The sequence below is a fragment of the Hirundo rustica genome, chromosome 3 (genome assembly GCF_015227805.2).
Source record: "Hirundo rustica isolate bHirRus1 chromosome 3, bHirRus1.pri.v3, whole genome shotgun sequence".
NCBI classification, from domain to species: domain Eukaryota; kingdom Metazoa; phylum Chordata; class Aves; order Passeriformes; family Hirundinidae; genus Hirundo; species Hirundo rustica.
In genome coordinates, this window is record NC_053452.1 from 28,286,347 (window position 1) to 28,300,563 (window position 14,217).

The 14,217-nt window shown below is 37.0% G+C and overlaps 1 protein-coding gene across 4 annotated transcripts in view; it reads left to right on the plus strand.

The window, feature by feature from the left end:
- PRKCE (protein kinase C epsilon) overlaps positions 1–14,217 on the plus strand; it is a 285,135-nt gene that overhangs the window by 250,553 nt on the left and 20,365 nt on the right. For all 4 annotated transcript variants that reach the window (XM_040058416.1, XM_040058417.1, XM_040058418.2 and 1 more), the window contains exons 12-14: positions 6,314–6,452; positions 8,743–8,931; positions 13,189–13,335. In XM_040058416.1, the coding sequence (XP_039914350.1) occupies positions 6,314–6,452; positions 8,743–8,931; positions 13,189–13,335 (475 nt within the window). The remainder of the gene's footprint in view (positions 1–6,313; positions 6,453–8,742; positions 8,932–13,188; positions 13,336–14,217) is intronic.

The following is a 14,217-nucleotide window of genomic DNA, read 5'->3' on the forward strand; positions in this document are numbered from 1 at the left end:
AAAACAGCATTGCTGATGGATTGTGGCTAAAATACTTAGAGCAACAAAAGCATCCACTCTGCAAGCACAATCCCCTAATATATCTGTCCTGTTCTGTTTATGTATGGAAGCTGAGATTATGTTGGTGCAATCTAATTCCTAAAGAAGCTAACATCAGAGCTTTTTAAATTGTTGATTTTCCTTTATGTTTTTCTGACTAATTCCATATGTAATTTCATCTTGCTTAGAATTGTAACCTAATAAATTAGTTATCAGTATTTAGAGGACACCAAAGAGGAAATTTGTGCTGGGTACATGAGACCTGATGTTGTAGGTGAGCATCTTTGTCTCAGAAGCAACTTGGATATCACTGAGTAACTAAGAAAGTAATTCTAGGAATGTAGAAGTCTTACCTTTATTAAACAGATTAAAAAATCATCTTGTTGACATTTCTAATTGCTATGATGAGCATTGTCACCGAGACACACAAAGCAGTCACACGCAGACAAGAGATTTTTGCAAGGCAGAGGTCCTTCTGAACTAGCTCCTAGCTGAGAGAGCGGAGAGAAGAGAGCCCCTTTGTTTATTTCTTACTTTTTATACATTTGTGGATCTAGCAGAAGATTGGCTTTTTGGGGTTTCCACCCCTCAGCCTCAGTGGCCAGACGAATTGTCAGTTACAATTGTTTTCAGGTTAGAAATATGCAAACAAAGGACAGAGAATGAAAAACAAAGGATTTGTTTATGTTACATCTGTGGGAAAAGGTAGAAAACTGCTCTAATATTCTACAGTAACTAAAAGATCTGACTCCATTTATGAAATTCAAAAAGGCCTTAAAAAAACTCAGAAAAAACAGGGTAACAGATCATATTGTCTTCAGCTACAAACTTCAGTAACAGTAGTAACTAGAGAATGATTCTGATCGTTTTCCATGTTGTTGTAGGAAGTTTCCTTTTTACCTTCTGTGGTTTCTTGTATGAACAGTTTGTCTATTTAAAGCCTGCAGAGAGGATGTGATTTTCCCATTCAGGGGAACAATGGCAGTGATTTCAAATACACTATTGAAAGGGTTTATTGCAGTTGAAAGTCACCAAAAAAGTGGCAGTTCAGTAGTTCCATACTTTAGGCTTTTGTTGCTTTCAAATCTTTCCAATTGTTGATATGTAATAAGGTACAATCCTTCATTTAACATTTGCCTTAGAAATAAATATTCCTGCTTTCAATGTTGTTATTTGTACATAATAATTATTATGCTTCATTCTGTGAAAAGTTGCTCAATCAACAGCCAGAGTACGAGTGTTAAGGTGACCACTGTAAAGTGGTTGCTTGCCAGCTTCATATTTCTCAGCGGTCATATTTCTCAGCTGCTTGATCTTATTCTTCAAATATGTATTTATTTAGTCACTGCTGTTTACTGTGTTGAAAGGCTACTGTTAGTAATGTTTTGCAGACTTTCTGATTTTACTGGTCCAAACCCATCTTGATTGTTTAACTGCCTTACTTTCAACAAAATTTTGTGCTAACTAAATGGCACTTGTGACACATAGTGCCACACACACAGGATGCTTATCTCTCTGGCTGCTGGTGGGATTTGGACTTTAAGAACCCAGTCCTGTGAACTACTCATCCACTGAGCCTTTGGGGGAAGCCAAGGCACTCAGCACCTCATGACACTCTCATGTGGAGGAAGGAATGAGCATTACAGAAGTTTTCACACAGGTTACCTGTACTCAGCCTGCTCTTCTGTTCCAACTTGCACAAATCTAACTCATAATCCCGATTCTTTCTTGAGATACTGCCATTCATTCCAACTTCTGAGGTGATTGTGATTCTGGCAAATATGCAGATGTAGAGACCAAGGCTTAAATTTCTGTGTGAAGCTTTCTCAGAGCAAAACCTGCCGCCCCCCAGCCCCCTCCAAAAAAAGAAAAGGGAAAAAAACCCCAACCCACAACATTTCATGCAGTGACTGCTCAAGTCAACTGAAGTGACTCTACAAAGTATCTTGGCAAAAAAACAAAGGAGAGAAACAGCTTAATGTAGCATTGCTGCATTCAAGAAATCTGAGCATTCTCCTGGCTTAACTGGTTAGATTGTTTGCAGTTGCATGTAATTAATTACTCAGGTTGTAGGAACTCATTTTGTCAGACACAGATGACTTTCTTACTTGCTACAAAGAAAATGCAAAATGTGAAAAAGAAGAAATTAATAGACCTTTGTCACTGAGCTATCTGATACTGTATTATTTGGTATGTTCTGATTCAGTGGTAGACAACTGGCACTAAATCCAGGAAACAGATAAAAGAGAGAATGGATGAGAATGGAACAATCTGTACAGACAATTATTTTATATTCCAGATATGGTTGTGTACTTTACTTTTGGAGGAGTAGGAGAGCTGGCTGTTTCTTGGAACAGTTCGGGGGAAATACAGGTCTAAAAGATTTTTAATTTTTTTCAGTGAGGCTGCTGCTCTGGAAACAAGCCTCCCTGACAACACTTTTTCTCTTACTTTTTCCTTTGTTTCTTTTTCTCTGTATGTTTTGGTTGTCAGGTTTTTGTGGTTTTTTCCTGTGAGGGGTTAAATAGCACAATATCTATTCCTACTCTCGTATTTATTTAGTTAACTAAGATTTCTTTTTCCAAAGTTGCAGAATTAGAGGGATTTGATAAGGTTTCTTGGTTTGGGGAGGTTTTTTCTGCCTTTTTTTTTTTTTTTTAAATCTGGCAACTGTAAATTGACAGAACAATTTTTGGTGCAAGCACTTTTATGGACTATGATAATCTTGTGGGCTAGCTATGAATTTGGCACTTTGGCAGACTCCCAGCTTACCTTTTAACCTCCCGTATGTACTTTGACAGGAGTCATACTGCTGTTGTTTTATCCTCTTCCAAATTTCTTTTGAAACTCTGGTGCACTTTGTGATAACTCAAGTCTACTGGTGTTACATTTCGTTATTGCGTGAGTAATTAAGCTGATGTCCTCAGTGCCTTCAACAGAGTTTTGAAGAGGCTTATAGGCTTCACTGCATTGTTTTGGTTTCATAAAGGGATCCCAGATGTTTTTCTTCTGTCAATTAAGATTATAGTTTGGTAAACAGTAAATAAGTTAAACTGACTTGTGCTTTTACAGATAGGCTTAAAATTTCATTGTCACATTTTACAGGTAGTCGGAATTTAATAATTAGGTTTTCTCTTGGCTCAGTTTCTTTATTCTGTTTTTCCACTGTCAAGTTAAATTTTTATTGCTAATTTCTGTCTTATACAAATCCTTAAGGAAATAAAGAGAATGGTGAGTATCTTGTCCCCATCCATTATGTGGTGCCTTACTATTAGTGTTTTATTGCTGTTGAGGTTTCTCTTAGCTTAGGAGTTTCCTGGATTGTTGACTGTATGCCCATTTAAGTCCATGGCTACCATATGGATGGCATTAAATGAAAGTTAAATGATTTTAGGTCCTAACAACTCCAGTGTGTCGCCTACCTGCACAGGGAAGTCCTGCAGAGTTCAGAAATAATTTAAGAGTCTTCTCATAAACACTAAATACTTAAAACACTTAATAAAGGTTGATCAATTTTTCTAAGCCTCTCAAATTTCTTCAGTTCCTATCATAATTATATGTATTACGACCTTCTTTCTAACAGTCTGTTGTGATGGTTGCTGTAAGTGGTTCCAAGATTACATCAAATATAATTATACTTGGATTTCTTTATCTGAACATCATGACTTCTTGAAGTCTAGCTTGTATTCTTCCTTAGTTAAGGAATATCCAAGATAACACTGCACTTGGAAGGTTAAAAGCTAGAGCTGCAATCTTTTTTCCTTCTTCAATCTGCACTTGCCTTACCCTGATGATCACATGCTATTTTGTAGTCCTGTTTGAATGCAGGTCTCTTTATTGTAGCACTTGTAATTCACTGAAGGAGCAGTTTTGGGAAGGCACACGATTTTTGAAACTGGGAGCTTTGTTTTGTTTCTTTGACTTCTTGGGGCGGGGGGGGGACACACAGAGCTGTTGCTATCTGTTTGCCCTGGCGTTATGTTGGACAATTCTTGCAAATCGCTTTCTAGAGGTAGGAAGAGGTGGTTACTTGAGGGTTTAAATGGTTATACATAGGGGGTTATGTTGCAGCCAGCTGGATCTCGAGTTGTTTAGGAACTGCTGAAATTAATGACCTTAAGGAATGATAAAATACGTAGCCTGCTCCAAGGGGCCATACACGGGTGACCACTGAGGACCCGCAAGAGCAGCGTTGCTGATCCGGAGATAGCGAAGTGTGATGCAGGATAAACATTGCTACAGCCAGAGTACACTTCAGCCACATAAACCATATCTGACAAAGCTAGTTTATGTAGGAGACAGTGGTTTTATTGTTACTGAGGTAAATACAATTTTGTCGTGCCATGTCAGACTTCTTTTACACACACAAACCATTTTGTAATGTGTACATAGCACAGTCTAACTCTGCATGCACTGTAAGTGCTCCAGTGCTTCCCAGTATCTGATTTGTAGATGTATCATTGCAGATGTGCAATGATTATGCAGACCTTGAGTAGCGAGTCCACTGTGTCCCAGAAATAGCTGATTTTTATGTTGGCCTGTGTACCTGCTTGAGGAATTTATGGGCCTGCGCATTAAAAAACGTTTAACAATTGTCAAAAGGGAAAAAAAAATTAAAATCCACCTGTTAAAATTTGTGTGAGTGACAGAAAAAAAACCCATTTCTCAGGTAATCCCATTATACTGTAGCCTTGGACATGTCTACAAAAATTTAAAATACGGGAGACTTGGAAGGGCTGTTTATTCAATTAATGTGCATAAATGCTTCCCCCATATTTGTTGCCTGTGGTTCTGAAGGCTGGGATCTGATGGGGAGATATTTCTCTGTAAGAAATTCTCTGAGTAAGCTGAAGACTTCTTATCCCTTACATCAAATTTGTTGGCGTAAAGGATTTTTGCAAAAAAACCCTTCATATTTTCATGGACTTTTGGAGCGAAATTCATTTACAAAGGCTGGCATGAGATTTTATTCCTCTTCTTTGATTTAGAACTTGCCTACACACACACTTCTTTTTTTTTTTTTTTTTTTTTTTTTTTTTAAATCAATCCAACCTAAGGAAATTTGCTTGATTATTCTAGGAAAAAGAATTCTGATCAGAAAATGTCAACAAAGTCACCTAAAGACATATGTTTTGCTTTTTGATTCTCACCTCTCTATGCATTCATACATACAATATAGATATATTTTTATATATTTATCTATCCTCTGTCTAAATATTTTACGTATCTTTAATATACATCGGAGATACCTAAAAGCCTAGACAGAAATATAAAAATCAAATGTTATTTTTATACACATGCAATATAAGTGAGGTATTTTTTTTGCCTTTGTTTTATTTTTGTGTTATTATTTCTACATTATGAATTGGGGGGCGGTTCATGCAAGTTAGAGTTCTTTTATGCACTGACTTTCCAGATCCTTTTTTAATCATGTCTAAGGCAAGTGGCAGGTAAGTTAAATGGCACCTAACACCTATTGTGTTGGAACATGTAATAACCATCCATGGTATATTTAGAAAATATGCAGAGGGCAAGACAGGAAAGGGGGATATCCTTTTCTCAACCTTTTTTTTGACCTGACCCAATTTAATAAGCAGACAATCGTGTGGTTTTGACACAAAGACATTTGTACAACAAGTGATCAGAAACAGCTGCTAAGATATGTTGTTTAACAATGAATGCAAAATATTTCTGTGAAATTATTTTTGAGCAGGCTTAAGCTGCAGAAAGTAGAGCTCCCAAGGATGGGAATGTTTTTCATCCCTCTCATTGCAATCTGAACTTTGAACTGCTACTATTCATTAAGAAACAAATCCAAAGTAATCAAAGTTTGAAAATACCTATTCACTGAATAGGTGCTAGAGTATGGATAAACTGGTACTCCTTGCTTAGTGCTAATGCAAAAAATAGAGAATGCCTTCATTGACTTATGTCACATTGACAGAATGATACATCTGTAAGAAACAAGAAATCGAGACCTTCCCAAACTTTTTTGATGCTGCCTTGAATACATAAAAGCTGTTCTTCAATGCAGCTAGAGAGAGTAAAAGCTTAGTCTTATAAAATACTTGTAATTGCCTACTTCTTTATTTTATTACCTTTAATTAGGTCTATTTAGTGTCTACTACAACTTTTTATGCACACGTGTGAAGGACAGTTTCTCAGTGGTGTTTGTGAAACCGTTTATTTGTCAAATTCTATAGTGTATTACGAAATTCAAGAGCACGTGATCAAAATATGAGAGTTGATTTAATTTGAGGCCTTTGTATTTCAGGGACCTGAAACTGGACAATATTCTTCTGGATGCAGAAGGCCACTGTAAACTTGCTGACTTTGGGATGTGCAAAGAAGGGATTCTGAATGGAGTGACCACCACGACGTTTTGTGGCACACCTGACTATATAGCTCCAGAGGTACTTTTTTTTTGGACTGCACTAAGAGTACAGATATTCATCAGACTGTTACATGTGTAATTTTAGACACTCTTTATATGTAGATGAAAACATTTAAGATGCAGACTAGACTAGGCTGCAGTTGTGCTTAGGTAGTCTTGCAGAAGATGGTTACTCTACAGATCACAAGCACTGTTCCTTGATGAGAGGAGTGTTTTTTCTAGTATTTGTTTCCTGAAATTAAATTTATTCTTCTCAATTTGCTCATTTCTGACTCAGCATCATGATGATGATTTTTAGCAGCCTTTAAGGTGCTAGATGCAAATGAGCATTGCAATCTTAGTAATCTCTAGTAGTTATAAAAATGGGTTGGCTTTTTTTAGTGAGGTTTTAAAGAACATATTCATACAGGGAAAAAAAAACATGTTTGGTGTCATTTTGTCTAGTCTTTGTGGGAATATGAGTTTTTCCTTTCTTTAAAATATCTGTGAGTGAAAGATACTATGCTTGTGCTACTTCATAGACTTGCACAGAAAGAGGGAAACTAGATACAGATGCTGCATATTAGCTGGCAGCATTTCAAGGTGTTCATTGGATAAAAGAAATAGCTGAGAGCATTGTGGCTTTTACAGATCCTAGATTTTAATATTATGAGGTGCATTTCAAAGTGACTAAAATTAGCCAATATTTAACATTTATTCTGCTAGGCAGACTTTGTCTGCTCAGTTGAGTTAGTAACTTGTGCATCTTTCCACTTGGAAGATTCAGTGTGCAGGTTTAATGGAAAAGTGTTGTTGGTTTGTCTTTCATCAAATATAAATTTTCAGTGGGGAAAATGTTATATATCATTCATTAGAGACAATAAATCATAAATCCATACTGTTAGTGTTCATGGCTGTCCAACTTTGGTAGCACAGCTGATAAGGTGTGAATCTTCTTGAAACTATCATGATATAAATGTGTGTCTTATGGAGTTTGAAAAGCATTCCAGCATTAAAAGAAAATAAATACTAGTGTGGTAGTTTTGGCTTTGTATGAATTTTTTTCTGATTCAGTATACTAATTGAGTTCTTTGACAAATTCTTTGAATTTTTTAACTGAAGATAATGCAACAATAAGAACCCAGGAACTTTTACCAAGGCTTCCAATTTGCCATCTTCATTGCAGAAGTTTAGCTTCTACCTCTACTTCTCTTGCATCATGGTGATATGTTTTAATTTCTTTTTCTTTAGCATTATCTGATTTCCAAGGAGTGTCCGGAACACTTGAAAAGCGTACATAAAATTTTCTGTATTTGATGGCTATAAAATATAATTTTCTTTCGGTGAAGAATGTGGTTGGGATCCAGACCTGTGTATCCAAATGTTAAATTCGTTTCAGTTTTGATGTTAAGGCTGAATTTGGTCTTGATTCCCAACTAAAGCACTAGGCCCAAGCAGTTCACGATAGGATTTCTCACTGCACTGTTAAGCGTTGTGTAATGAGTTGGTGGATTTGTTGCCATTCCAAGTCATTTTAAGGCAGCCAGCTTCACCTTTAGCAGGCACCCACTCCCCTTTCCCTGGTTCCCTGTCATGCTGAACCAATGCAGCCAAACTGCAAGCTTCTTTCCGGTGAAAAGGAGACAAGAGCTAAACTTGTTCCTGGTCCAACAGTAGTTCTGTAACACTAAGTGCTACTATAAACCTCCATCGTGGTAATCTATTACTTGCCACTAAAGGTATTTGCTACGAGGTTGAACTTGTGCCACAGGAGTTGTAGCCAGTTTTTCCTGAAAGCAAGTGCAATTAAAGTGAATTCTACAGCCGTGTATTGTAAAATGGTTTAATGCTATAAAAGGAACTTGAACAAAAATGCTTTTGGCTTCCTTCGGCCCTACCTAAAGGACAAGAATAAATCTCTGCACAGATGATCTCTGTGCAGCATTAGAAGCTGGTTCAGTTTGTTTTGTTCAAGATAGAGACAAGGAAATGTTTCACATTTTCCACCAGTCTGTTTTGTATATGTGATCTTTTTTCCCCTATAGTGTGACCTGCTTTAAACAGCTTGGAAGGATATGCAGCTCTTTTGCTCACAAGCATAGTTGTTTACTCAGGGGACTGATAAAATCTGTCAGTATTTCTGAGAACAACATCTCATTGACACTTAGCTGTGTTAGTGCAAATTCTGCCTGCTGTTCCTGAAATCAGTGTGGGATTCAGTCCTACTTAGGCACTGGGGCATAGAAGGACTATCATGTTGAAACAGCAGATGTGCAGCTGAGACAGTTGTCTCGCTTGTCTCTTCAATCCAATCTCTTTTTCTGTGCTAGATCCTCCAGGAGCTAGAGTACGGTCCATCCGTGGACTGGTGGGCTCTGGGTGTTCTCATGTACGAAATGATGGCTGGACAACCCCCCTTTGAAGCTGACAATGAAGATGATCTCTTTGAATCCATCCTTCATGATGATGTATTGTATCCAGTCTGGCTCAGTAAAGAAGCTGTCAGCATTTTAAAAGCAGTGAGTCTTCCATTACTTGCTTTCCTCCTCCTCCTCATGGGTCTTTGGGGTGTTGGCTTGTTGGTTTTGTTTTTTTTTTTCCCTTGATTAAAACTGAATTTGCTGAAAGTTGTTGAGAGCAGTCACCACTGGGAGTTCAAGCACAGTTCAGAGTGCCACTGTTAGGATAATGGGGCCTGGGATAAATTACACCACTTGTGGGAAAGGAACAGAATGTTTGTGTTCCACGCAGTTGTACACTGTATAAATCTGTGTACTGCAGATTCATGTTTCAGGGAAAACCCAACCAGCTAGAACTGAGCTCTCACTTTGACACTTTATACGCCGCATACTCCCATCACCGGAGTGGGAGAAGCGCTATGTAATTAAAGAAGCAATGTTTTTTATTTAACCCACTTACGAAATATCCTGTCCCTTTTCCTTTCTTCCCCTGTCATCAGGATGGATTGAAAGCCCTTTATTTACAGCTGCATGTTCTGTTTTATAGTTCACATGATAAGCAATCTTACTTCAGTGTGATTGTTTCTGGTCTCGTTGGGATTTTTCAGTATGAGTAGTGACTTGATAGCAACTTGTGTCACCAAATGCCACAATTTTTTTAATCAGCCGATATGTGCCCCTGGGTCAATTCAGTTTTTAGACTATCTTTATAAAGTCATTCATTACTATGACACTGACATAAATTCCTTCTTCTGTGCTAGTATCATTCTGAAATTAAAAGCAAAATTATACAGAAGCAGTATGCCAATCCCCATAGTTTGAAAGCCTAAGGAGAATTTTTGGCTTAAAAAAATGACTTGGTTTTTATTTATTCCATTTTTCCACCATCTTTGAAACTGGAAAATTTCTGCCTTTCCACATATTTTTCCTTCAGCATCTGGAATAGGGGAGACTTTCAATTAAGAAGACAGCTAGCTGATAGTGTAAAATCCTGCAGAGATCTTCATACAGGATTATTTTGAAATTATAAACAAATATAGCATAAAGATAAACAAAATACATAAATTGTTATTTGAACACCAGTGGACAGCACATTCTGCAGAAATTCTCATCTTGACCATTTAATGAAAGTGTCTTCAGGCTCCTTCTAGCTGAGAAAAGAGATGCTCTAGCAATGATTAAAAGCAGAAGTCAAAGTTAACCTCTTGGAAATGCTTGCTGAAGTATCTCTTTTGCTACATTCACTGTAGTGAGAACATGGAGGATTTTTTACTGCTGGTAGTAATTTATTAATACTTATTCTCCCTTCTTCCCCAAAGAGCTTTCTGACTACTCTTTGTTAGCTCTAGTTAACATGATACTTTCATGCATCCATTTCTGTTTCCAGAGCCTTTGATTATTTTACTTCAGCAATTAAAATATAGGGACTTGAGCTGCAGAGTTCAGGATTATATCCAGGGCTCAGGGGTTATTTTGGCACATTGTAAAGGAAGGGTTGCTGTCAGTTTTCATACCTGATTTCTGATATTCAGAACATAGTCTGATTTCCATTGTAGTCCAGGGGATTTTCTTTTAAAGCTGACTTTTCTACTGAATTTTCTGAGACTGTTTTCCTGGATCTACATTTTCATAGTAGGAATGGTGACTTGTATCTTGCTGTAGTCATAGTCTTTTAGGCATAAATTGATGCAATTTAATGGAGCTGTGGCAACTTACACCATAAACAAAACACATTTCCTTATGATTAGCAACCTGTTGCCTACACATCTATGGTGTGAAACCTGCTTGAAACTTGTGTTCTTCATCTGATACATGTCCATATGAAGAACAGGAAAAACAAAGGAAAGAAAAAGGCATCTATGTATTTTACTGCTGAATGGTAGCATGGGATTAACTTTGGAACACTTCATTTCCTCACATTGTGCTTTGAGACATGAGTTTTATTCTTCAGAAACTGTGTATTTTTATACTCCTTCAAGCACCATGTCATGAAAGTTTAATAAGAAGACATTCTCTTGTATTAAGTAACAATGTTGTCTTATTTTCTGAAGAAACAGTTTTCATTTTATTTCCAACAGAACACTAAAGATGATATTAAAGCTCAGTATTACAAGGCAGCATGCAGCTTATCCCATCAAAATCCACACATCTTTTTAGTCCCGTTTCTGTGAATTGACAGGAATTGCTATTTAAATTCTTTCCTGTGTAGTAAGGAAAACAATTCTTCATTGAAATTGGCTCTCTGCTCCTTCCCAGGCAATGGAGAGATGTTGTCCCTGCAGTGTGTGTTCCCTGTATACCAGGATGACAGTCTCTTTCTACAGAAGCAGAGCTCTGCTTTTAAGCTGTGCGATTTATTTCAAGAAAAAATTTAAGGAGCCCAACAATCCTTGATTCAGGCACCAAGAAACACTTTGGCCTGTTATCACTTAAGTCAGTAGCAATGCTGATCCTAGAAGGATTATTCTTTCAGAAAAGAAGGCTCCTGCCTTAGAATGGGAAAATAAAAAAGGCTGTGGCTGTCAGCTCCATTTGCAACCGTCTCTTCAGCAGAGTGGAGTCAACAGCTGTATCTGTCCTGACAGTTGCATCAGTGTTGATGCTGGTGATAAACAGGGAATAAATGTCAGCTTTTGCTTCAGAAATAGAAAGGGATTAAATTAATGGAATTAAATGTCTGCTTTAGAAGTTTGATATTTTTTCATCATATATTCATATGATTTTTTTTGTTTGAGTATTCGTTCTTAAAATACGTTCTCTTTCATCATCCATTTCAAAGTTTCATGAAGTTTGTGAAGTACAGCACTAAATTGAACTGTTTAGTCGCATTTTCATGTCCTGGGCTTCTTTAAAAGTTACATGTCCAGATGCTTTCCCTGTCTCCAATTTAAAACAAAGATAAAACATGGCAGATACTAGGATCATGTTTTACTTCTTTGATACCTGGATTATATGGTACAAAAAGCGTATCCTGTAGTTTCCATGTTTTGTCTCTGCTATACGTGTGGCTGCTGGTTCCTGGCCTGCTCGCTCCAGTCCTGGAGATGAAATAAAGCAGAGGAATGTCAGAATGTGTTTTGTGGTTTTTCAAGAGACCTCACCAAAGCGCAGTAATCCTTTCAAAACCTTTATTTCTCCTGCTCAGAGCAAATATTGCCTGTAGTTTAGATATGACTTGCCCACTTGCAGAAGGACTTGCAGAGCAGTTGAACTCAAGACCAAAGAGAAGGATCATCTTCAGAACGGCGTGTGTATGTCAGAAACCACAGACGGAGTTGCCTTGATGATCTATGTTATACCTTTAAAATGACAGCAAGGGTATTCTTCTGTGGATGGTTGATCTAGATATCTAAAATCATTCTAAGGGCTTAAGTAGCTACTTACCTAATAACTGGAGTACTAAAGCAAGGGCTTACGTTACAGTGATTTGGTTTTTTCTAAGGTGGTTTTTTGGTTTTTTTTCCTACAGATTATACAGTATAATGTGATACATAAGTTAAAAAGGCACTGAACAATTATTACATTTTCTAAATTTAAAAATGTTATATAATGGCTGAATATGACCCTATAGCAAAGCTATTAGCTAATTCTATAATGTGCATGTGTGTATAAGAACAGTGATCATTACTATTGCATTGCAAGGATTCTGTGTCCCTACAAATTAGATAACAAGTAGAGCAATTGCTAATAAAAGAAGGAAAAAATAACAGAGAAAAATCAGGTAAAGTATTATGAGCTGCCTTCAGTTGATATGAACATCTTACACCACTTGTACAGCTTTTTCCTGACAGGAATAGTAATAGTTTAAACATGAGAAGTTTTTAAATTACCACACCAGAGGAGACCAGTTAGTTCCAGTTGCTGACGCTAATTGTGTACTAAAAAATGAAAGAGAACATGCAAGTTATGTCATGGGGGACATGACACCCCATTCTCAAGGGAAGCTTTCTGCAGGTACTGATCACTCTGTCTCTGGAGGGATTAAGATCATCTTTCTTTCCTTTAGTATTTTTGGCTAAAGCTGCAGCTAGATGTGCTGAAGCAGAATCTATTCCTTCAGCACTCTCAGTCAGATGAAATTATGTCTCAACAATAAACTGAGTTTTCTGCAGTAAATTTGCAGTTTGGAGTCTCTGAATTTTATAGTTTGGCTGAAACCTCTGAAATTTGGAGGGCCGGAAGAAATAACCTTCCAAAAGGAGACTGTCTCTAAAAATTTGGCTTTAAGAATTACAGCGTGTAATTGAGCAGCAGATGATTTCAACATATTGCCATTCATGTTTAAACTTTTCCCTCCTCTCCTTCCCCACCCTATAGTTCATGACAAAAAATCCCAACAAGCGACTTGGCTGTGTGGCGTCACAAAATGGGGAAGATGCAATTAAGCAACATCCATTTTTCAAGGAAATTGACTGGGTTCTTCTAGAACAAAGGAAAATCAAGCCACCGTTCAAACCTCGGATTGTAAGTAACAGTTTGTATAACGTTCAGAGAAAACTTTGTCTGGCAATCCTACTTGTTGGCTTTTCTGAGGAATGAGATTGCCACATGCAGTAGTTGGGGACTGAGATAGCAACATAAAAATGGCACTGAGAAAATTTCTTTGTCGTTGTTTCTATGAAGGTAAGTGTCAGGAATATATTTAATGCACAGGAAAATGTTCATGTTCATCCACATAAACCATGAGAGAGTTGAAGGCACTGGTTTAATTCCTTTCTGTGTTCTTAAGGATACCATAGCTAGAAAAGATTATTTCAGTTGATATATATTGTCTATACTTTCTGTGTGAACTCTTTACAGTTCTGCATTGCTGCTGGCCACTGGATTTTGTAGTAAAACACAGACAAGAATTTGTAATCAATAATATTTTAAGTGAAGAAACGTGAAAAAACAGCCTCTTGAGGGAAAAAAAAATACATTATGGTTGGATAAATTTATGTACTTCCATTTTCCTGAATAATAACCAAATATTGCTATTTTAAAGTTACAAAAAATCTCTAAATAGCTGCCCACCTGTAGAAAGTACAAAAGCCAAGCAAAAATACTTATGCTAGTTTTCCTCTGGATGCAAGTACTTACTAATACTTAATTAACCAAATGTCACAGAATGTGCGCGGTCACTTTTGTGCTTAAATGCTGCAAGAGGCTAATTTTATGATGAATTATTTGCATCTTTTGATTATTCACGTTCCTAATTACAATGTTTGATTTGCCTGTGAGTAGGGTCAAGGTACTTCTTTGTTTCTTTCTTTAGATAGTTTACAAAGGTATTAACCCAAAAAGCAAAACAAATGAGCCAAATAAAAACCTTAGGTCTCAACTCTGAACCCTGATATAAATCCAGAG